Source organism: Erpetoichthys calabaricus, chromosome 13, assembly GCF_900747795.2.
Source record: "Erpetoichthys calabaricus chromosome 13, fErpCal1.3, whole genome shotgun sequence".
Taxonomy (NCBI): Eukaryota; Metazoa; Chordata; class Cladistia; order Polypteriformes; family Polypteridae; genus Erpetoichthys; species Erpetoichthys calabaricus.
In genome coordinates this window covers 46896971-46921976 of record NC_041406.2, presented here as the reverse complement: position 1 = coordinate 46921976, position 25006 = coordinate 46896971, and the positions used below count along the sequence as shown (strand labels likewise).

General features: G+C 41.2%; 1 protein-coding gene across 1 annotated transcript in view; it reads left to right on the top strand.

The window, feature by feature from the left end:
* LOC114664188 (inactive phospholipase C-like protein 2) overlaps nucleotides 1–25006 on the top strand; it is a 448834-nt gene that overhangs the window by 279578 nt on the left and 144250 nt on the right. Inside the window, exon 2 of the mRNA XM_028818196.2 lies at nucleotides 16307–18793. Coding sequence (XP_028674029.2) covers nucleotides 16307–18793 — 2487 coding nt within the window. The remainder of the gene's footprint in view (nucleotides 1–16306; nucleotides 18794–25006) is intronic.

The window sequence follows — 25006 nt, the reverse complement described above, 5'->3', positions numbered from 1 at the left end:
TTTTCTCAACCATAAAAGGAGCTTCATAAAACTCGAGTCAATCTGCTTGAAGAATTTATGCAAGGACCTCAAGTGTGCTTGATAACACTCACTCACTGCTGTAAAGGCTTCCACCCCTTCATAAGGGCATTACCTCCTGTCTCTTTTTAGTCTGTGACCCACTGTCACGTTTCTCACATTGGCATCTGCATCCAGAGCTGAGATCAAAGAGGTCTTTAAGTGCTTGTGGCTGAGCTTTTCGTGGGATTTCTTAAATAGACTGGTTATTTTAGGGCAGTGGCTTTATGGGTTTTGCTTCTGCCTTGCAGAAAGGAATGATCCACCAGATGATATGTGCAGACGATGGACCACACCCGTTATCCAGAGTGTGATGTGACTTCAGCATTGCAGGTATCGGAGTCCTGGCACTGGAGAGCACAATAAACTCCCTTTTCCGTGAAGCACTAAGCTTTCTCTTTCCTGTAAACCTTCTCTGTTTATTAACCAACATTCCACTGGTCATGTGTGGTCTGCCTAGTGCCACACTTGGGTCATTCCTGAACAGTTTTCTATCACTGGATGAGTGCGGACACAATAATTCCTGGAATCGGTCAATAGTACAGGTGTAGGGCATAGTTATCGACCCTGCCACTTTGTATCATATGCCTACCATCTTGTTAATCATTTCCCAGAGGGACATTGTGCTGAGTTCACGGAGTGCATGTTTCTGTTCCACGGTCATGCACGAGACTTGGGTGATTTTTTTCTCCAAGCCAAAAAAAGCAAACCAGAACATCAAAACAGCGATGATCGGGTTTTGGCAAATTGTTGGACTTCTTAATAAAGATTTTCCCAGTATATAGAAAGTTAATCATTGAAGTGCTGAGGTGTCTGTGGGAAAGCATCCAAAAAAAAATGTCTGGAGGAGTGGTGCACACAAAACTGCATTTTTGCACCATGATGGCAGACCTGCACTTACCACGTTATCAGTCAGTGTTTTTGACCAAAGTAATTGTGATTGTCGCTTCACACCTCCCATATTCGCAAGTTCCCGTTCCCTGTGACTTCATTTTGTTCCCGAAATTAAAATTGAGACTGAAGAGGTGATGATTTCCTATTGTGTTAGAATTCCAGACAAAAAATGCCTGGGGGGTTGCAGGCACAGTAACAAAAGAGGTGTACAAAAAATGTCTCCAGAAATTGGAGAAGCACTGAACAAGTGTATCACCGTTCAAGGGGAGGGTTTTGATGGTGACTACAATGGAACTGCTGTAAATTGTATAATGAAGTTTTTGTTTAACAATTCTGGGAATTTTTGGGCCTCCCTTCCCTCCTTTTCTTCAGTAGACAGAAGAACAAACAGGGATTAACTGTGCACAAACGTGTTATTTTTTGGTGGATTAATTGTGAAACAGGTTATCGTTGGAGTCTAACAGTCTTGTATTCATGTTGTAACAATAGAAAAGAGACAACAACTCTCATAAAGGTTTGGGGAGTTTCCCCGTATTGTATAAGCTGGTCTGAGTAGTCAATTCAGACTGCAACAAGCAGAATGAAACACATTGGAACAATGAAGGCAGGAAATGATGGAAATGTATATAGAATTGGCAGGAAGTGACGTACAGAGGGAATGATGATGGAGTCAGAGATGACGTTGAAAACAGATGCCAGAAGTAATGTCATCGGGTTGAGACAGAAGGTAAACAGTCGTTGCGAGGATTGCAGAAGTGAGAGGGTCTTATTAAGACGTTCTTCTGGTGGTTTTGTGAAAGATACAGATTTTAATCTTCTGGTTTTCTGCTGGATAAGAGAGAGAAAGGTTAGTACTCAGTTCCAAGCCTGGTTTCTTTGTTCTGTCACGGTTCATTGAGCCTGTCGGCTGCCCCCTAATCGCGTGTCTTGTTTGACTTGGAAAAGGCCTATGACCATGTACCCATTGCTATCTTGGAGTAGTTTGGCACCTTAGATTTAAAGTTCTGAATGTGCTTCTGTGTGCGATTGTCAACTCCATTGGACTGGGATTAGGAATCCACCAAGGAGACATTTTGTCTTCTCTCTTGTTTGTGATTTTCATGTAAAGATCTCAAGGCGCAGCAATGGTTTATACAATGTCAGGGTAAGGTCCTGAAGTTCCTGTTTTTGTTGTTTGCTATTTTTGGTGTCCTCTAGACCTATGAGCTCCTCCACCCCAGAATGTTAGCTTAATAGGACTGGGAATTAGCCCTTAGTGGTCTAGTGCCTTTAGCGGAGAAGAGGACCAGCGGTTCCAAGTCAAGGAGTCTATATGGTCTTTTTCCTGGGTGGATTAGAGAGTATGTGTGAAATTCAGGGTCGATTCTATGTTTTAGGTGTCTTTGTGATGCTATTACGATCATGAAAGCCAGATTAAGAGGTGGGTTTTTAGCAGTTTTTAATGAGTTCAACTCTACTGGCCTGGAATATCACAAATACATTCCAGATCTTGGGTGCATAAAAAGAGAAAGCCACGTCACCAGTTCTTTTTTGTCCCACTTTCGGAATACTGAGCAAGCCATTGTCAGAGAATCTAGGGCTAGGAATGTAGGGGGACAAGCACTCTGGCATTTAAGAAGGTGCCAAATTTTTTAGAATTTATATGCAATTAGAAGTATTTTTGAGTCAATCCTAAAGGACACAGGCAGCCAGTGTAATGCTGCCAAGACTGGGGAGATATGCTCAGATTTCTCTTTTTAGTTTAAATTCTTGCTGTTGTGTTTTGGACTAATTGCAGGAGATTGATGTCTTTTTTGCTAGTCCTGATAAGAGCTCATTTCAATAATCTAGATGGCTAAAGACAAAAGCGTGTATTAACTTTTTGGCATCTTGCAGTGATACAAAATGTTTTCATAAGTATAAGAATGCAGTCCTAGTAATTTGCTTAATGTGCAATTTGAAGTTTAGCTCTTAGTCAAAAACAACTAAAATGATTTGAATGGTGGCATTCCATATCTTTGTATGCTCTAACATTCCGGCTGCCTCACCTCTTCACGTCCATGCCCACTCATACCTATCCATGTCCACTCATTACATACTGTATAAGGCCATCTGTACCCATCCATGTTCAGACCCACAGCCTGTCATACCCACTCATGTCCACTCATTATACTGTAATGGTCCGGGTGCCTAGATGGGGCATCTAGTCTGTAAGCCGAGGATGGACTAAAGCAAGTGGGGGTACAACAACAAAAAGTACATGTTTTACATCATAAATTAAAGTGACAAAGTGGAGTCATAATTTAAAATTTATAAATAAAAATATACTATCTTAAAAACAAAACTAACAGTGTTATGGGGTGTCCGTACGTTTTAATATTGTTTTAATTATATAATATCCAGAATTTTGAGTCCTTGAGCACAGTAGTCATTCCCTAAATGCAGCCCTATTGCCTCACTTCAGCAATATGAACAAGAAGTTTACAAATCGCGACATTTACTCCTTCATCACACCGGATCCCATCTGTAATCCTTCAGACCAACATTCCAGCCCCATCACATCATGGCTGCCATGAAATCCGGCCTCCTCAGTTCTTTCACTGCCCCGTCCCTCAGAGCCTGCAGCGAGTCACCAGAGCCCAGAGTCTTCCCTGCTCCTGTGCACCATTCAGCAGGCTGGACGTCCTCTTGGGCACTCAGGGAGTTTCATCTCCTTTACGCACCTCCACCTAATGAAGCGTTCTCTCCATGCTCCTTCACCCTTGTGTCATCTCATCTCGTCTTCCACAATCATCTATGTGCACATTTATCTACACAATAAAGGCGCTGCCATGCCTGCCACTGGGCGCTGTTAATGAGGGACAACTGCGCTGATCTCAATTGCAAGTGCCTTATCAGCCAGCCTCTCCACCAACTGCTCCGATTACTGCTTGCCCCCTTGATGGCATCTCCGTCCATCAAGTACTAATACCAAGAAATTAAAACACACTTGCCGTATCATCCTGTTCAATCCCATACCATTCATACCTGTCACTGCCCACTCAAGTATGTACGCCCAAGGCTATCCTTAATTAGGCTGTTCACATCAATGCCCAGTGTTGTTGGGCTGACGGGCCTTTGCCTATTAGAATATATTTATAATAATATTCTGATGCAACATGAAGTAACTGTTGAGAAAAACCTCCATTGTCTCCTGTCAAAAGGTGACACTGAATCCTCTGCTAATGTGTGCTTCCGTACTGTTCTTACCCACCTATGCACTCCCACTTCCACTCTCAGCAGCAGCAGCAAACCAATCTGCCATAAACTAAATGAATGAATAATTTAATGAACAGATTAAGTTAATTGAGGACTTCCTTGAATTAAAGCTATTTCAGGGCTGCGGCTCTTTTCAGAGAAATTGGAGATCTGATGTCGACATTATGAAGTCAAAAAGAGGCCTACAGAGTGCTTGTACCGAGCTGCCCCAAATGCAGGGCGTTGAGTTTAGGAGGGAAGTTTGTGCACAACTTCATTTCGCTGCCACTTCCTGTTGCAGTTTTTCTCAGCTTTCCTGTAAAGTAGTACACATCTTGCAAACCCCTCGTGTGTGGCGATTTCCTTTTGTTTGCAAGTGCCTGCTTGAGTAATGTGCATTGGCTTCCCTAATTGCACTGGCACACTTCAGAGTTTGTTTTGAGACTTTTTTTTATTTTTGCCCCATTTCCAAACGGCATGCATGGTGCAAGACAGGGTTATATAAAAGGCTTCTGCTTTGCACTCAATGATGCTGAGATCGTCTCTGATTTAAGCCAAGCAGTTACTGAAAACTAATGGACAGATAACCAGTATATTGGTGCCTTGTCCAAGGTTGCATCCTACCTTGCACGAGTGTAGCTAGGTTTTGTGACCCTAACCCAGACAATGAATAATGTAAAGGATGGTGTAGATGGACTGGCATCTTGGTTAGGATGGTCAGTGGTACCTCCTCGAACCGTTGGAAGTACAATAGGTGGCATTTGTGTTTGCCTCTCATCAGGGATCCATGGCGGTGTAAAGTTTTTAGTAATAAATTAGTGTGCCTCAGGCTCTGTGAATGTGAGTGTGTCCTTCTGCAGTGCCATGTAGCTGGGGATGTTCAATGAGGAAAAGAACGGATTGCTTGTCAATGCACAGGCGCGATCAGCTCTGCTGTTCTGCTTTAGAGGTGTTGTGAATGAAGAAAGGAAAGAAAGAGGAAAGAATCAATGCAGATAGAGATATTTTGTTAAAAGAATGAAAAAAATTGGAGATCAAGCCAGTGCGGTGGAAAGAAGACAGAGCAGACAGTGGCCCAGCAAGGAAACAACAGGAGTGGCAGTCCAGGGGCAGGTCCCTCCTGTTGTGCAATTTGAAGGAGCAGGAGCACCTGAGAGGCCATCGGAATCATGCTGGACTGAAGGCCAGTGACAGGATGATGGAAGTCTGGCTCTGACTGTCCTAGCGATGACCTACTGAGGTGGCTGGGATTAGAGTTGGAGAGAGGACCGCATATGCCGGCGTCTCCACCTGGCTGAGAAGACTCAGTGGGTGACCAGCTGAACAGAATGAAAGAACCGAATTTACCTCTGAGATTGTCGACTTGCTATTATTCAATTATTTATTAACTGTTTTTATCTCCCACAATGCACACTTGTTTTTATCATGGATTATTTGTTGGCTTATTTATTGTTAAAAGCAGCTGTGTACCTTATTTAATTCTTGGACACTAGTTTGTTTTTCGTTTGAATAATACTGCACTACTGTCGTGGGCTGGCGCCCTGTCCGGGGTTTGTTCCTGCCTTGCGCCCTGTGTTGGCTGGGATTGGCTCCAGCAGACTCCCGTGACCCTGCAGTTAGGACATAGCGGGTTGGATAATGAATGGATGCATGGATAATACTGCACTATGCACATTGTTGTTCCAATCTTGTTCTTTCGTGTCCTCATTGCATTGTGCTAGTCTGCCCAGGGATGACTATTGATGTCTCGAGTTCAAAGTCATGATGGCTACAATGGACCTGGTGTGTAACGGCATTGCTTCAGTTTGCTGGAGATACGTATGTTGGCGTCTTCCTGACCCACTGGAAGGAGCTACTAGAAGACAGCTTCCCATCTCTCTTGACAAGTTGTCTGACACAGTAGTGTCTTGGGGTGCTCTTCAGGCATGCCAGAAGTACTGTTAGGCCTGCCTTTAATAGAGGTTTCAATGCCTCAGCCTAGAAAGCTGGAGTTAGGAATGGAGTAGGAATAAAAGCTTATCCAGAAGAAGAGGAGGAATAGACGTAAAGAGGAAGAAATGCATGTTCTGAGAAGTAATTTTAAAACTAATGGGTCATTGTAACCCAGAGACCAGGTCTTAGCGTTCGGGATGCAAGGAGCTCCCAATCTTATCCCAATTGTTGAAGTATGCTGTATATTGTCATGGTCCAGATCACAGGGGTGAGATTGCGATTGGAGTCGCTTTTGTTTCCTACACGGAGGCCATCATGGCTTCTGGAGTATGGAGTCTGGCCTAGGCCCATGTTATCCTCTGTCCCAACGCCAGGAAGCCTCAGCCCTCCAGCACAACATGCTAAAGCAAACCAGTCACCCTTTTATCTTCACCCTGCTTTCTCATTTTAAACATCTGACACAGCACGTGCTCAACCACAGACGTCTTTTATCTCAATTTATTTTGACATTGCTCCTCTTGAGGTCTCTGTATTGCCCACCATGCTGTCTTGTTGTTGGATTAGTGCAGCCCCGTAATGGCTCTTTATTTTGGCAGCAGATAATCTGATATGAGGGAGGATGGCTGCTGGGCATTTCATGCTATCCGTGCTCTCTTCCAAGTCAGCCTCTCATTTCCTCCTAGATAATTATAATTTAATCTCATTCCGATTTTGTCGAATGGCGGTCTTCCTCCCAGCTGGCTTGTTGGATGGCTTGTCAGCTCAATTGATTCCTCAGTCTAGTGTGTTAAGAGCCATGCTTGAGCCCAATTACACTGATGCTGCATGGATCTTGTGCTGTGCAATGGACATGTGGTTAATTGGGCCGGTGCTCACCCTGTTGGCTATTAAGATGACTCTTAAAATAGGCAGAATGCTGTTTATTTATCCAAAAACTCGTCAGTGTGGTGAAAATAAAATAACATGTGGTCTTTTATGCAGACTGAGGTAAAGCAAGAAAAACAACCTCTTGACATTAATAAGCAGGAAGACAGTACCAGGCACTGCCTGTTTTAGTTTAGTGGGTGGCACTCGGTGTACTTCTCACTTTTACTCTCCCCACTGCCACCCTGTGTACTCATAAACAAGCCGAAAAACAGAAACGAGCACTCTGATGTCTGTAGCTCACACCGCAGACCTCCCGCCAGCATACACTTATTATTTATTTATCACCTGATTGATTTGTTATTTCAAATAACTCTGTTTCTTATGCGCCCTTTTTTTCATAACATGTTCTTCTTTGACACAAATCCTCATTTGACAGTTGCACTGATTAACACTGAAGTGGGTGATGGCAGCAGTTAGACTTGGGTGTCAGTCTCACCTCAGTGTCTGTCTCAGTGGACTTTGTGTTCAAGCAGGGTCTTTCCTGAACATCCACCTTTCGCAGAATTATAAAGGTAAAATTGCTGGGTTTGAGAGAGGGAGGGTGGGTGTGTGCGGGGGTCTGCTCGGCTTTATTTAAGCTACGCATACATCAAACACGGAATGACCAGGTGGTTAGAGCTTGTGCCTCACAGCTGCAAGGTTGTGCATTCCAGTCCATTCAAAGTTTCATCCTCTTCCCTATCTTTCTCCCACATCAGAAAGATAAGCATACTAGGTTGATTATTGATGCCTGCCTTGTCCGAGGTTGCTTCCTGCATTTTGCCAGATGGCGCTTGCCCCCTGAAATCCTGAAGTGGACTTAGCAGGTTCTGAAATTGGATGGAGTACACGTAAATTAGAGGATCCTGTGAAGCTGTGGTTCTTAACCCAGTGGCTGCTGGTTTTCATTCCAAGCTAAGTCTCAATTATAGGTTTATATGGTCATTATTGTCACATGTACAGTGTATGATGAAATTCTTACTTACATGGTGCTGATCAACATGCAACATGTCGCCACTCTCTGGAGCCATAATTAGTGAGTATAGCAACCCTTACTTATCTGAAAAATCTTAGACAAATACTGTAATGTTTCTTAGACTAGAACTATATAAAGAAAAGCACAAGCAAATCATAAAGGGCTGGAGCTCTAGCTGGTGATTTTTGTATAATTGTTGGCAAATAAAATAACAAAGCACTTTAATAAAAAGAAGCAAGAACGTCTTTCCAGATGTGTGTCCAAACTCTGACTGCTCAAACATGGCGGTGGAGCCACTTATGAGGTAGGCGAGGCAGAAGAGGCAGGCTCAGGCAACCAGAACTCGGAAGTGATGCCAATCGTTGTCCCACTGTTGACTGTTGGAACTGCAGACAGAATAAGAGGAGAGGCATTAGGTGACAGCGCCAACCCTCGATTTGGGGTGGAATTACCATTTAACAAGCCTAAGCACACATGTGCGTGACAGTTGATCGAGTGCTCGTTAACTGGGTAATCAGAAGCCACTAAATAGCTTGTTCAAATTCTCTGCAGTTGCTTGCCTGCAATCTTTAAAAATGCAAACCGTGTGAAGTGTATATCTTTAAATACTCATAATACACAATCAACTCACACTTTCATTTTTTAGCTTAATTTTCATTCACTTGCATTCTTAGTTCTTAGCTTGCTTATCATAAACATCTTCCTATCATCTTAACTTAGGATCACATAGAGCTGGAGCCTGTTTTGGCAATATAGGGCACAAGGCAAGCACCACCTTTGGATGGATGGGGTGCCAGTGCATGGTAGGGCATGGTCGCTCACACAGCGTCAACTTAGAGTCGCCATTGAAATGCCGGAGGGGAGCTGGATTATCTGGAGAAAACCTCATGACAGAATAAGGGAGGACATGCTGTCTCCACACAGGTGGGCATTCAAACCCAGTGTCTGGAAACCGTGAGGTAACTGCACTAAACATTGTGCCACATGCCCTCTTGCAATCAGGCATAAAACCAAACTACGCTCATACCACTTGCACATGCATGCAATTACTGTGTAATAAGTAATAATACAGAACTAAATTCATTTGAGTTTATTTAAGTGTAGTAGCACTCTTCATCAAGTACAGACTCAGAGGACTGGAAGAAGTTCTCAGGTAAATGTAAATGTAAACTTGACAAATTACTAATTATATAATGAGCACACATAAAGACACAGATTTGTTTAAAGAAACAGGAAAACAAAGTCATTTGAAACGGATTCACATACATGGAGCCTGACAATATTTGTCCGTTAATTAATTGTTGAACCACGGCCAGTTAACAACAGAGGAGAGGAATTCGAAAACTACAGTCAACAGCATCCCTGGTGATAAATAAGAAGGACAGCATGATGGTACAGTGGTCTGCTTTGGTGTCTTACGTTCAGATCAGAGCTCTCAATGTCTGTGTGGAGTGTGCACACATATTCTCCCTGTGTCAGTCAGGCTGCGTCTCTTGCTGGTCCAGTTTCTTACCCTCATCCCAAATACAGTATGCACAGTTTAGGGATTTGCCAATTCTCCACCGTCCCCATGAGAGTGTGGGTCTGTGTGTGAGTGCTGCCCAGGACTGACTCCTGCCTTGTATCTAATGCTGTTGCAGTGGACTCTGGCCCCAGAACTGATTAGGTGAGTTTAATAATTGATGGAAGGCTGGGAAGAAAGAAGAGAAAAAAATTGCTCTGCTCTGAGGGGTATTCTTCTTCTTCTTTTGGCTGCTCCCATTAGGGCTTGCCACAGCAGATCATCTTCTTCCATATCTTCATGTCCTCGTCATCTTGCTCAGTTACACCCATCACCTGCATGTCCTCTCTCACCACACCCATAAACCTTCTCTTAGGCCTTCCTCTTTTCCTCTTGTCTGGCAGTACTGACATGTAAAAATCCACACTTTATCAATTTTAGATTAGATTAGATTGAACTTTATTTAACGGGCAGAAGGTCCAAACAATTCCCAAGTCCAACACTTTACATGAAGAGGTCTGTACAGCTTATTAGATGTAAACTCTCCATCTTCTTAAAATAATTGATCACAACAGCAACATTGAATGTTGTGGGGTTTTAGTGACCCAAACTCACCTTAACGGACAAACAGAGCCCTGCTTTGATGGCGCCGATTACACTCATTCGCAAAGATTTCCACTCTCCCAGGAGCCAATGGGGCACTTGAAGTGTCACAAACAGTGCGAGAAGAAAGGACGCTGCCTGACCCGTTGTTTACAGCTCGGCGCAGTTAAAAAGTAGAAAGACACAAAGCTGTTTTCGTCATCTCTTCTACTATCAAGTACTGCCAACTAAAAAAAAGTTACAATGTGGCAGTTTCTGCGACAGTCACGTGGACGAATAAATAAAACTTCTCAGCGTGTTTGTGTTTACTTCTTTTTAATATCAGTAAAATAACTCTCACACAAATAATAACAATTCGTAAAGACGATATAAAAATGGCGTCCACAAACAAAGTGATTAGTTCCTGTATTATAATATGTTCTGTGGTCATATGTAATTTCCATATCTCATGGTCATACGTAATTTCCGTTTCAAACGCGAAAAGAATTTTATATATATAGATTTATTTATTTACAGTATGTGTGTAATTTTGTCTGTAATAGCCCTCCAAACGCAACATGAAATATGGCTTGAATTTGAAACTGTTACTTGCACTCATCAAAGCTGAGGGGCATTCTCTAGCGAGTGCTGTCTTTTAATAGCTACAGGAGGAAGGCAGGGTCCTGCCCCAGAAGGGGGGCTACTACATCACAGCACACATGTATGTCTTTTGCCACACTCACTAGGCTTTGGACTGTGGGAGGACACATGCCCAGGGTCACAAGGAGCCAGAGCCAAGGCACAAGATACAAAGAAACCCTGAATGGGGAGTCACTCTTTCCATATTTAACAATAATAATAATTCTGTACTTTTAAATATCATTTTTCTCGCTACTCAAAGTGCTTTACGCAGTGAGTGGGGAGTCTCTTCAACCACCACTAATGTGCAGCACCCACCTGAATGTGATGTGACGCCAGTACGCTAACCACTTATGAGCTATTAGGAGGTGAAGTGGTGAGAGTGAGATAGCCAGTTTGAGACAGGGGATGATTAGGGGGCCAGAATGACTAGGCCATGGTGGGCAATTTAGCCTGGACATCGGGAAACACCCTACTCTTTGTGAAGGATGCCCAGGGATCTTTTATGACCACAGAGAGTCAGGTCCTCGGTTTTACATCTAATTTGAAGGATGGCACCATGTTTGCATCACAATGTCCCCATCACTGCACTGTGGCTTTGGAATCCACATTCAGACCTTAGGGTAAGTGCCCCTTGCTGGTCTCACCAACACCTCTTCCAGCAGCAACCCAAACTTTTCCTAGCTGGTCTCCTATCCAAGCACTAGCTGGATTAGCTTCAGGTGGATGACCTCTTCTGAAGTGCATGCTGCATGGCTACTGGCCATTATCTGATGAAATTAGCTTTGCCAGCCTACATGACAGTATGTCAGCAGTACAGAACGAGGGGATCAGAGTCCCTCAAAAAAAACTCCGACCAAAACAGGAAGAACTTGCAAACCTTTTACAGACCCAAACCAGGAATGGAGCCAGGGCCCAAAAGAACTGTGAGACAACATTGCAAAAAAAAATCAGTTACCATTTTGTAATTTTTATATTTTGCAACTGTTGCTATTAATTGCAGTAGTGTTATGCTTTCTCATTTCTTTATTTCCTTTGTATGTAAATTTGGCGTAATAGTAATCTTCCTTAATCGACTTTTGGTGTCATAAAAAACTGACATTTCAGTCCATTTCTGTCCGCCTCCAACAGGAAGAACATTTAGATTTATTCCTCTAACTACTACAGTAAAATTCATATGAATGACCTTTATAGCTATTAACACTGCCTGAAAAAATATATCCTTAACAAATGAAATATTTAAAAATGAATGCTTGATAAGCATAATTAAATTATTCAACAAAGTATTTTTATGCACATGAAGGATGTGTCATGAATGTACCATCAAAGAGTTGACATTGTGTTTACAGTCACCATGTAATACAAATTGAAATGTTGTTTTAATGTGCACTTAGTGTAGCTGGATCTCCTTCCCCCTTAATGTCTGTTTATCTTCTTTGATGGATGTTTGCCAACTTAATTTTATCGCCTGCTTCATTTGTGTTCAGAGAAATGACTGTGACTTGATGATCTTGTAGCATTGGCTGTGCTGTGATGTATTGCCACAAAGGGCTGATTTCCCAGTCTTCTAAACTGATAGCATGGCAGTCTTTACAAGGGAAAGCTGTGTGTGTTATTGAATATTAATTGCACCAAAGGTGTAGGCAGTTTTTGCCAAATTAATCATCTCCTTATATTTTTCTATCTAATATGAGAGTAATATGAAGCATATGACTTTTAATTTACAGCATTAGCTTTCTTCTTCTTCTTTTGGCTGCTCCCATTAGGGGTTGCCACAGCAGATCATCTTTTTCCATATCTTCTTGTCCTCTGCATCTTGTTCTGTTATACCCATCACCTGCATGTCCTCTCTCACCACATCCATAGACCTTCTCTTAGGCCTTTCTCATTTTCTCTTGCCTGGTAGCTCTGTGCTTAGCATTCTTTTCCCAATATACCCAGCATCTCTCCTCTGCACATGTCCAAACCAACGCAATCTCGCCTCTCTGACTTTGTCTCCCAACCGTTCAACTTGAGCTGACCCTCTAATGTATTCATTTCTAATCCTATCCATCCTTGTCACCCCCAATGCAAATCTTAGCATCTTTAACTCTGCCACCTCCAGCTCTGTCTACTGCTTTCTGGTCAGTGCCACCATCTCCAGCCCATATAACATAGGTGGTCTCACTACCATCCTGTAGACCTTCCCTTTCACTCTTGCTGATATCCGTCTGTCATAAATTACTCCTGACATTCTTCTCCACCCATTCCACCCTGCCTCCACTCTCTTTTTCACCTCTCTTCCGCAATCTTCGTTACTCTGTACTGCTGATCCCAAGTATTTCAACTCATCCAACCCTTCGGCAACTCTACTCCCTACATCCTCACTTTTCCACTGAACTTCCTCTCATGTATTCTGTCTTGTTCCTACTGACCTTTGTTCCTCTCTAGAGCATATCTCCACCTCTCTAGGGTCTCCTCAACCTGCTTCCTACTCTTGCTACAGATCACAATGTCATCAGCAAACATCATAGTCCACAGGGACTCCTGTCTAATCTTGTCTGTCAACCTGTCCATCAACATTGCAAATTAAACACAGACATTGTTTTAAGACATTCTTTCGCTATTGAACCGATTATCGAGGTAGGGCCGAGGCCATCTGTGGTATCACATTCAAAATAGTTCTGAGAACTCAGTGAGTTGCCATTGGCCATTCCATGAAGCAGTTGCGTGGGGCTCATTCCAATGTTTGAATTTGGTGGTCCATGCAGCTGGAACATCTTGTTTCTCATCTGTCTGTGTAGATACTTCATGAAAAAGATAAAAATACCCTGTAAATAGCAATGCATATTTTGTTATTATTATTATTTCACAGGCTCTTATGTGTTCTGTTCCTCATGAGGGCTCAGTTAAGGTTTGCTTTGGCTTGTCGCTGTGCGGCACAATGGCAAACGAGAGAGCACACAGGGATCAGTGTTGTAATAATAATAATAATAATAATTCATATTGTATGTAATTAAAAGCAATATTCATAATACTGTCATTATGGTCAGCTATTGTACCCCTCAAATGAAAATACTGCAAGTTTTTTTTTTTTTTTATTTAACTTACAAGGGTGCAAATCCGGCTGGAGTACAGATAGGGTAGTGGTGTCACGCTTGTAAAAAGCTGATTGGGCAGCAATGTAAAATTAGAGGTGGAGTACACTCACAGTATGTAACTATGTAAGGACTGTGCATGGCTGCTACAGCCCTGTGATGTCATGCTGGCCTCACAAAGCATCATGGGGCGCTGGGATAAAATGCTTGTCTAAGCCAGTTGCACAGGGAAGTATTTGGCAAAGTCAGTGGTGAGCACAGCATATTTGATACCAAAAAACACTTTGGTGAATTTTGATGACCAACACTATTCACATCCAACTACTGATTAATTGACAAATCATGTATATTGCTAATCCCTACTGTCATCTGCATATTATCTTCTTAATAATAAGATAATACGATATTATTAATAATAATAATAATAATCGTATGCTTACATTTGTTCAGTATAAATAGTGTTAAACTGCATGTCTGTGGATTAAATTTTAAGGTTAATTTCTATCCTGGTGACATGCTCAGAATTCCTTTAAACCTTCATTTTGCACACCCTCTAATGTGTAAACTTTGCTCACTGAAAGAAAACTTTTTTTAAAAAATACCGTACTACTGCATGGGCTTAATATTTTCTGTTTGGTAAACACAAGACCACTTCATATCTGTATCATTTGTTGAATTTGATAAAACTTTGTACCTAACTCCTGAGCAGTTTGTAATTCTTGTGATTACGCACAACATGCCTTGAAATTTGAAATTCAGGACTATGATAATGATCACCTTAGTAAACGTGAGTGGGCTTTTGGTTGAGTTCACACATCAAGTTTGTGTGTTGAGTGGTGGGTTAACCACCAACCATAAATCCTGCAATCCTGTGCATAACAGGTGCCCAATCTCAAATAATGTGTATGTGAAACATTTAAAATATGTACTTGTAGTTATCGCCATGTGTAAAAGGTAAGTTTATGCACGTGATGCTTGAATTGTTTTGTATACCAGGTGCATCGTAAATTTCAGTATCTGTCAAAAAATACCGCCATTTGTCTTTTCTTGAATTTTCTGAATCTGCTTTTTCAGTTGTAGGCCTAAGTTGAGTGGTGACAGCCATTGACAAGATACCAGTCTGACCACAGGGTCCACTCTTGCACATTATTAAGCACATTTAGATGAAGTTTGACTTAATGAATCCTTTCTCACCGATTAATGCTTAACTCAGTATCTTTTATAGTACAGTAATCCCTCCTCCATCGTGGGGGGTTGCGTTCCAGAGCCACCCGCGAAATAAGAAAATCCGCGAAGTAGAAACCATATGTTTATATGGTTATTTTTATATATTTTAAGCCCTTATAAACTCTCCCACACTATTATAAACATTTCACGCAGTTATACAGCATAAACCCTTTGTATTCTCTTAGATATTAGGTAAGATTCGTTGAAATTATGTATGTAATACATACAGTAAAACCTAAACATTATTTTAAAGATATCGAGCGTCTCCGATATCAATATGTTACAGCCATTACAACAGACAGGCCACCAGCAATAAATACGTACAATACAAGAAAAATTGTATACAGTAAAATGTGTGTACAGCGACACTAAACTATGTACATGTAATATGTACTGTACGTAAATAATTAATTATGGTTACTCACCAACAATGACACGACGACTTGTCCGATAACGATGAGTTTAATTTTACTGCACAACAAAGGATAGCGTTACAGCTCTTCTAAAGGAGCCTCTTCAGGCGACTGTTTAGCACCGCCGTTGTTCTTCTTCCATCACTCTTCAATCCAAATTCCTAAAGCAGATTCCATCCATACTACTGCCTTATCACGTCCACTTGCAACTCGTTTTGCGCCCTGATTTAAGGACACTGCGGCCGTAGATCTTATATGCTTTTCCTCCTTTTTAAATAAAAAGAATCGTGGACTCATTGATGCTGTAATAATGTCCTGAAGCGGTGTAGCTGTTCCCTTCCTTCAACATATCCAAAACTTTTACCTTTTCTGCAATCCTGAAGCATTAGCAGTAAAGTGCATTAATTCTGAATGAGTGAGATTAGACTTCCTGGTTAATGCAGCATTCCGTTGCTGAGCCAATCAGCAGCACACAGGAACTTAACCGCATGCTCTGATTGGGTAGCTTCTCAGCCATCCGCCAATAGCATCCCTTGTTTGAATTCAAATGCGTCCCTTGTTTGAATTCAAATGGGCAAATCAACTGAGGAAGCACACGTACTGTAGACCGCAGACATCCGCGAAGCAGTGAAAAATCCGCGATATATATTCACATATGCTTACATTTAAAATCCGCGATGGAGTGAAGCCGTGAAAGACGAAGCGCGATATAGCGAGGGATCACTGTAGTTAATGTAGCGCTAACAATGTAACAAGACCTTTCATTTTTGTTGTACCTTATGTGATGAAAATATGTGGGGCATTGTGTGGAAAAATTGAAAAAATTCAGTTACTTGGTAACAAATGCTGTAAATAAACATATTTATTTTTGTCTGTTCATTCATAGGATGCATCAAGACAAAGAAGAGAGAGAAAGAAGACCGTTTCCTTCAGCAGCATGCCAACAGAGAAGAAAATCAGTAGTGCCAGTGACTGCATTAACTCCATGGTGGAAGGTTCTGAACTCAAAAAAGTCCGATCCAATTCAAGAGTATATCATAGGTATTTTCTTTTAGATGCAGATATGCAGTCCCTAAGATGGGAACCCTCAAAGAAAGAATCTGAAAAAGCAAAGATTGACATAAAATCCATTAAGGAGGTGCGGACAGGGAAGAACACTGAAATTTTCCGTACCAATGGTATTTATGATCAGATATCTGAAGACTGTGCATTTTCGGTCATATATGGAGAAAATTATGAATCGTTGGACTTGGTAGCAAATTCTGCAGATGTTGCAAATATTTGGGTTACTGGGCTTAGATACCTGGTGTCCTATGGAAAACATACCCTTGATATGATTGAGAGCAGTCAAAATAACATGAGGACTTCGTGGCTGTGTGACCTCTTTGCTGAGGCAGATGTTAATGGTGTTGGTGAAGTGAATTTGAGCACAGCAGTGCAAATGATCAAAAACCTTAATTCTGGACTAAAGCACAGCAAAGTAGAGTTGAAGTTTAAAGAATTTCACAAAGCTAAAGACAAAATAGGAGATAACGTTATAAAGGAGGAATTCATCGAAGTGTTCCATGAACTTTGCACCAGACCTGAAATCTACTTTCTTTTGGTTCAGTTCTCAAGCAATAAAGAGTTCCTTGATACCAAGGATCTCATGATGTTTCTGGAAGCCGAGCAGGGAATGGCCCAAGTGAGCGAAGAAACGAGTCTTGAACTGATTCACAAGTACGAGCCGTCAAGAGAAGGACGAGAGAAGGGTTGCCTCTCCTTGGATGGATTTACGAATTACCTCATGTCATCCGAGTGCCAAATATTTGACCCTGAGCATACAAAAGTGTGTCAGGACATGAAACAACCCTTGTCTCATTATTATATTAATTCTTCTCATAATACCTATTTGATAGAAGACCAGTTTCGTGGCCCTTCTGACATCACAGGATATATTAGAGCCCTTAAAATGGGCTGTCGGAGTGTTGAGTTGGATGTTTGGGATGGTCCAGACAATGAGCCTGTTATATATACAGGCCACACTATGACATCACAAATTGTCTTCCGTAGTGTGATTGACATTATTAACAAATATGCTTTTGTAGCTTCTGAATACCCCTTGATTCTTTGTTTAGAAAATCATTGTTCTATTAAGCAACAGAAAGTCATGTCTCAGCATATTAAAAAAATCCTTGGAGACAAAATCTATGCGGACTGCCCAAATGCGAATGACACTTACCTGCCATCTCCTGATGGTCTAAAAAACAAGATCTTACTGAAAGCCAAGAAGCTTGCACAAAACTGCAGCGGTCTGGAGGGAGATGTGACCGATGAAGATGAGGGAGCAGAGATGTCACAAAGAGTGGCAAATGAATCTGGAGAACCTCAAACCACAGTCGCCCAGAAAAGGTTTAAGCTTTCCAAAGAACTTTCTGACATGGTGAGCCTTTGCAAGTCGGTGGCATTCAATGATTTCCAGTTTTCCTTCCAGAGCCAGAAATATTGGGAAATGTGTTCTTTCAATGAAGTTTTAGCAACCCGCTTTTCTAATGACTGCGCAGGAGATTTTGTGAATTATAATAAAAGGTTCCTTGCCAGAGTTTTTCCAAGTCCCATGAGGATAGATTCTAGTAACATGAATCCTCAGGACTTCTGGAAATGTGGATGCCAGATAGTAGCCATGAATTTTCAAACTCCAGGCTTAATGATGGATCTTAATATTGGCTGGTTCCGTCAAAACGGAAATTGTGGATATGTGCTCCGGCCTGCTATTATGAGGGAAGAAGTGTCATATTTTAGTGCCAACACTAAGGATTCAGTTCCGGGAGTTTCTCCTCAGCTTCTTCACATTAAGATCATTAGTGGGCAGAACTTTCCAAAACCCAAGGGCTCTGGTGCAAAGGGTGATGTTGTCGATCCTTATGTCTATGTGGAAATTCACGGAATACCAGCTGACTGTGCTGAACAGAGGACCAAAACTATATATCAGAATGGAGATAATCCTATTTTTGATGAGAGCTTCGAGTTCCAAATCAACCTGCCGGAGCTGGCCATGGTTCGCTTTGTGGTGCTGGATGATGACTACATTGGAGACGAATTTATTGGACAGTATACGATTCCCTTTGAGTGCCTACAGCCAGGTTATCGTCATGTTCCAATGCAGTCCCTAACGGGAGAGGTGTTACCCCACGCTTCTCTTTTTGTACACGTGGCAATCACAAACCGTAGAGGTGGCGGCAAACCGCACAAACGAGGGCTTTCTGTGAGGAAAGGAAAGAAATCCAGGGAGTACCCCGCAATGAGGATATTGTTTATTAAGGCCCTGGATGAGGTCTTCAAGAATGCAATTCAGCCTCTTAAAGAAGGAACGGATCTAAGAGAGAACATGCAGGTGAGTGAGTGGCTTATAAACTGTGAGGCTGTAATGGTAGTCTTAATGGATTTATAGCAAATCATGTGAAGTCCAAGTTGGAACTAATATTCTAAACAGGGCTGTCTTAACGCATGGGCATGCTGGGCAGTTGCCCGGGGGCCCCACGAGCATAGGGGCCCCATGATAATCTATGTATGTTGTGACTTGCTGAGTGGTTGTGTAGGTAGGGGCCCAGTGCACTGCTTTGCCTATAATATTATTAAGATGGCCCTGATTGTAAAGCATTATTCCATTAATCGCACATTGAGCTTTTTAAGACTCATCAGTCTTGGAGTGTTAGGCATTGCTGGGAAATGTATTCTAGTGTTTTAGATGTGATTAGACAAACATTATTATTCTTACAGTTTATTTATGTTTAGTTTCTTACAACATTTTCATATAAATATGTACTCTATATCACTTTTTGATAACTTGTTTGCTTTAAAATATCTCTGTTTAGATAAATTTGCTCCAGTCTCACAGTTTCAGAGATCTCTTCAAAAACACCCAGAAATAATATCATCAAATGTGAGAAAAACACGTAAAATAATTGAAACCAACACGTCATGTGTTTGTTTTCTTCCTTGGCTTATTCAAATCATGGTAAGGGGGAGTGAAAGCTTTTCCTGGCAGCTTGGAGCAGAAAGAATGAGGTGCTGCAGCAAACAAACATTTCTAGAATTGCCAAAAAGATTTTGAGGCACCAGACGCCCGAGATGGTGTCTTTGGAGCTGGAGACACAATCCACAACAACACAGGGAGGTCAATTCAACTTCACACAGAAGGAGGCCCAGGCTGCAGGCCCATGCTGTCAGGCGACAACAATAACCCCTTCACCCCAACACCTGATAGTCAAACGGTGTATATGAGAAAGAAAATGTCCAGTATGAAAATCTGGAAGATTTGATAATTATGAAAAAAAAAAACAACAAGACGAATGTGTTAGAGGAGAGCAACACTGACTGTCACAACATCCCTCCATTTGCTTAGTCCAGTTTCTCGCCATGTTTAGCTGCTGAGCTTTCAGAACTTTTTGGATAAATACACACATTGTGATCGGACGTCAGTATTAGCTACAACTTCAGATTTTAGGGTGTGTTCACAATCATTAAAACATAATTTGATGTTGTGTCCCAACCTGCATAACTGCTTATCATTTAGAAAGAGTGAAGGCGGCGGTGACACCGTTAGCACTGCTCTCCCACTGATCCTGAGCTTAAAATGTAGCCATGGCATTGCCAGTGTTTAATCTGCATGTTCTCCTTGTGTCTGAAGGACATTTTCTCCAGGTACCCTAGGACACCTAAAAGACACTCATGTTAGATTAACTAGAGGCTCTAAAGTGGTTCATTATAAGAGGTGTGTATGTGTGTGTGTGTGTGTGTGAGCGCGACTGGCTAGCATCTCATTTAGCGGTTCCTTAATTCTAATGCCACTTCAACCTTCTACAGCCCTATATAAGTAGATTATAATATAAGTAATATAAGCGTAATAAGTAGATTGGACAAAGTAGTAATTGAATCTTTTAGTCCAGCCAATACTCTGCAGGGCTAGAGAAGAATCTCTTATTATAAATATGTTAATGCATTTTAGGAATACAGTTATAATTAACTTTAAGGACTAATTACTTACCTCAAGTACAAACCACAACCACAATTTTTTGTGTCCCATTTTCTGACTTTTTATATTAATCTTTATTTGTTCAGGATAAATAGAGTACAGAAGAAATTAAATTATATGATATTCTAGCATAATTTTCAGTAAAACATAATTACTAGATTTAAAAAAATTACTGAAACACTTACAGATTGTTAAAAATGTAATACATTCAAACAATAAAAAGCTAATTGCTCTTTTTGGACCTGACTAAGTAATAATTTACTTTAATTTGAAGGAGGGACAGCCATTACATTTCTTTAGGGGAAAATGCCTTGGCAGCTGTGATCTCTTCAGCTGTGTACTGGACATCCACACTGCTATGTTTTTGTTTAAAAATGCTGACATTTTTCATCCACACTACCCTGGATTTTACTTATGTGCTGCAATGTAGACAGGTAGAAATGTAGATGTTTAAAAACGCAGACTCTAATAGAACTCTGATTTGCTCGTGCTTATTATGTAGCGCTCCTTTGATTGGATCCTGCTCATTGTAACATCTAAGTCACTGATTGGTCACCCTTCATGAAAGAAAACCATATTCCAGCATAGCAGACATAGAAGAAGAGTTGCTTTCCATTCCGTTTTGCTTACTTGTATGTATTTAAATTGAATTTTGTACACTTTAAATGTTGCATACATGCGTAAATGGCAAATAATTTATCCGTCGTGTGAAATAACCAGCCTTGACACACACAAAAAAAGGCTTGGGGCAGCCACCCGTGCATTGACCCTGGCAAAAAAAGGGTATAAGTAATCGCACTGAACTGAACTGAGCAGAAAAGGAAGTGGTCTGTTATTTAAGGCAGGGAACCAGAAGTGATGTCTTCGAGAGCCAGAGCCAGAAGTGGTGTTTTTGGGACCGGAACCAGGAGTAGTATCTTTGAGGTTGAATCAAGCAGAATTTCCTGTATTTGGTGTGCAGAAACAACATAGAAAGGTTTAGTGCACCCTGCCATCCCCTGGCCTAGTGTGGAATTACCTTCACTTGGTTCATTCAGCTTCCACCTATGCGAATGTGTGTGACAATCGCTACAGTTTTGCAGCAAATCCTGTGGCCAGAAGCATTACCAACCCTTCAAGGATTTTTCCGCTGATGCATGCATACCCACAGTAAGCGAATGTGTGCATCATATGCATTTTCAGTTGTTTTGGTGTGCACAGAGATACTTTCATAAATGGCCTAAAAATGCTAGTGTGTATGGAGATGACAAACAGTAGTGTGGACGTAGAATTAACTCCAACTCACGCCTTGAACCTGATCTTGATTAAATGTGGCAGGCAGCCGCCTTGTATACCATATCCAGGGACACATCTGTTTGGGTTAGACGTAAAAAGTCCTGAAGCCACATCGAGATTCTTCCTCATTATAATATCTATTACTGCTGTCTGACCTTCTGTTTTATATTTGCTATTGGCTTACCCATGGTTCTGTCCCCACTGATTCTTTTGTGTTGCTGGCCAGATGATTACACCATTATAACCCTACAGCTCTACTAGGGAGGAGAGAGGTGTGACTCCATGTATCACTTTTTCCCTGGCTTCATCGTGATCAAACACTAGAGAGTTCCAAAACACATTGTCCCAAATACTTTACCCACTAGAGGGGGATATCACTGGCCAAGCACCAAAACTTTATAAAATAAAACATTTATTTTCCACAAAAAAGTATTCCAATCATAATGAAGCTCTGTGGAGCACGAAGGCAAAATGCAATTGCCTGAAAGAATAATGCAAGCTATGGTGAAGAGAGTCCCAATGTGGGATCCGAAACACGGAGAAAAAGGTTGAGACGATCCTGAAACATCACAAGGCATAAAGAATTCACAAAAGCAAAGAGGTCACCATTCCAGAGCACATTCACAATGAACCACCAGGAACTGTGGAAGACCCTCCGGATTTACAGGGTGGAGAGCAGTTCCTGATCCCTGCCTCTTGGGGGACCACCCACAAAGCACATGGAACATAACAAAGGCAGCTTATATACATAGACAAAATCAAAAATATAAAAAGATTCCCAAATTGAGCAAATAGTCAACATAAAAAGAATCAAAAATGAACAACAGAGAAGCGTAAAACATGAAATTGAATCCCAGCCAGGGGAGCAACCCGGGCTGAAATATGACAGGCTTGTGGTGGAGAGCCCACCTTTACGTCACTTTCCTCTATATGTGTGATGCTGTCATTAGAAGCACAGACAGGAACTTAATAAGTTACTTTAAGGTAGTTGACCAACAGATTAAAATCTTTAAGGGATCAAGATGAACAGTTTTCTGGAAACACTTAATTATCAGGAGTTTCGGCCCTTTATGAATTCTTCTAGGGCTTAATAATAATTCTTTTTGAGTTGTTAAATTTTTCTGAGGAGAGGACAGGTGCCAGCATATGGCTCCTTTTTAGTTTATACAGTAGCGTTTAAATGTTTCTGTTTTTGTTATTGAAAACTAAATGATGTCAACTGTAAACCATAAACAGTTTGAGAAAATGTAGACAAATGCCTTTCAGTCAATAAGAATTAGCATTTTTTTAATCCCTGAAGAAACAAGCCCATTCATGATCCTCAATTAAAATTGAAGACAGTCACCCTGGGACTATGCCAGTGCTGGGAAGACTTTACTTTCCAAATAAACACAAGGAAAGCTTAGAAATTCAGTCCTTCTCCATTTGGGATTTAGCACACTGCTGAAAAAAATAAAATCACATCCAAGATTGGACTTATCTTCATGAACAGACTGGGTGTAGCAAAGCCGATAAATGGTACTGCGAACGCACAAGCCTACTAATAATAGAAACACTGACGGATATGTGGGACATCACATCACAAACTGACTGGCCTTTTAGAAAAGAGAATGAAGATACAGCCGCTTACACAGACAGTAAGTTAACTAACTCGCTAACTTGTATACATCTTAGGACTGAACAAAACTGCAAGTTGGACGTTTGGAACTTTCTTTAATTTAAACTGATGCTTGGGATGTTTTTTGAAATTCTTCGACATTTGAGGGAGAATGAAATGCAGGTACAGGTGTCACTAAGAATATTGGTACTTTTTCAGGTAATAAAAAAAAGTGTACTTCAGTTTTCTCTGAACTAAGACGAAACCGACAACAGTATTTGATAACCTCAATTATTTATATCACAACTAGGGCCCCCCCAAACTCCCACTTCGCATCTGAACACACCACAAGAAGACACGGTCGCTCCTCCGATACCCCCTCTTAAATGGTGATACAATGGGAAACAAATAGTTTTTTTTACCTCCTCTTTGCATGATCAGCTGCTGGCTTGCCTGCTGCTGCTGTGCCACATGATCTTCATCTCGCGTGGCGCTTCAAACATTTAAAAGCCTGTACAGCAGCTGTCCTACTCTTTGTCTTTTATTTCCTGCCCCGGGTGTGGTTAAATCTGTTGGCACAAAGTCTCGTCTCGCGGGACGTGAGTTCTTGATATTTTTTAGTTTCTAATTTAAAAATGGAATAAGAATCTGAAAATCTGAAAAGAATGATACCAAACATATATATGTAGGCTTTAAAATAAGCCTGATTTAAAGCGTGACAAACAACATGACATAAAAACATCACATGAAATTGTTGCACAAAATCTTTGCACTTTTAGGCTTAGGATTTTATATACTGTATAGAGTAGACATTGAATCACAGTGGATTTCATTTGTCATTTTTGACATTGATCATTGGAAAAGACTCTTTAATGTCAAAATGAAAACAGACCTCTGCAAAGTGATCTAAATGAATTACAAATATAAAATGCAAAATAATTGATCACATACTGTAAGTATTTACCCCCTTTAAGTCAGTATTTAGTAGTTGCACCACAGTCAGCCGTGACAGCTTTGAGTCTGTGTGCACAGGTCTCTTTCTCTTTCTACGATTCTTTGTAAACCTGCTCAAGTTCTGTCAGGTTGTACATTGACTGTAAGTCGGCACATTTTTCAAGTCCAGCCACACTAGGACATTAACATTGTCATTTCTAAGCTATTCCTGTGTAGCTTTAACTTTATGCCTAGGATTGTCTTCATAATGGAAAACAAATCTTCTCCCAAGACGCAGGTTTCCCTCGGCGGCGTCAGGTTTTCCTCCAGGGTTTCCCTGCATTTTGCTGCATTCATTTTACCCTCACTAGCCTTCCAGGACCTGCTGCACCACCCAGCATGATGCTGCCACACCATTCTTCACAGTGGGGATGGGGTGTTTTTGATAATGTGCAGTGTTTATCTGGTAGCCAAAAAAGCTCAATTTTGATCTCATCAGATCGTAGAGCCTTCTCCCAGTTGACTTCAGTTTTTTCCATGTGCCTTCTGCCAAATTCTAGCTGAGGTGTCATGTCCATTTTCACTTTCTCGTATACGAAGTATAGGGAAAGTACTGGAATCCTCCAAAAAATTCTATTTTGTTTTAGACCTCCTGGAGTTCGAAAATATTTTTGGAATTATGTCTGTCTGTGTGTCTGTCTGTCTGTGTGTGTATGTAAACATGATAACTTGAGTACGCTTTCAGTTAGGTCAACCAAATTTTGCAT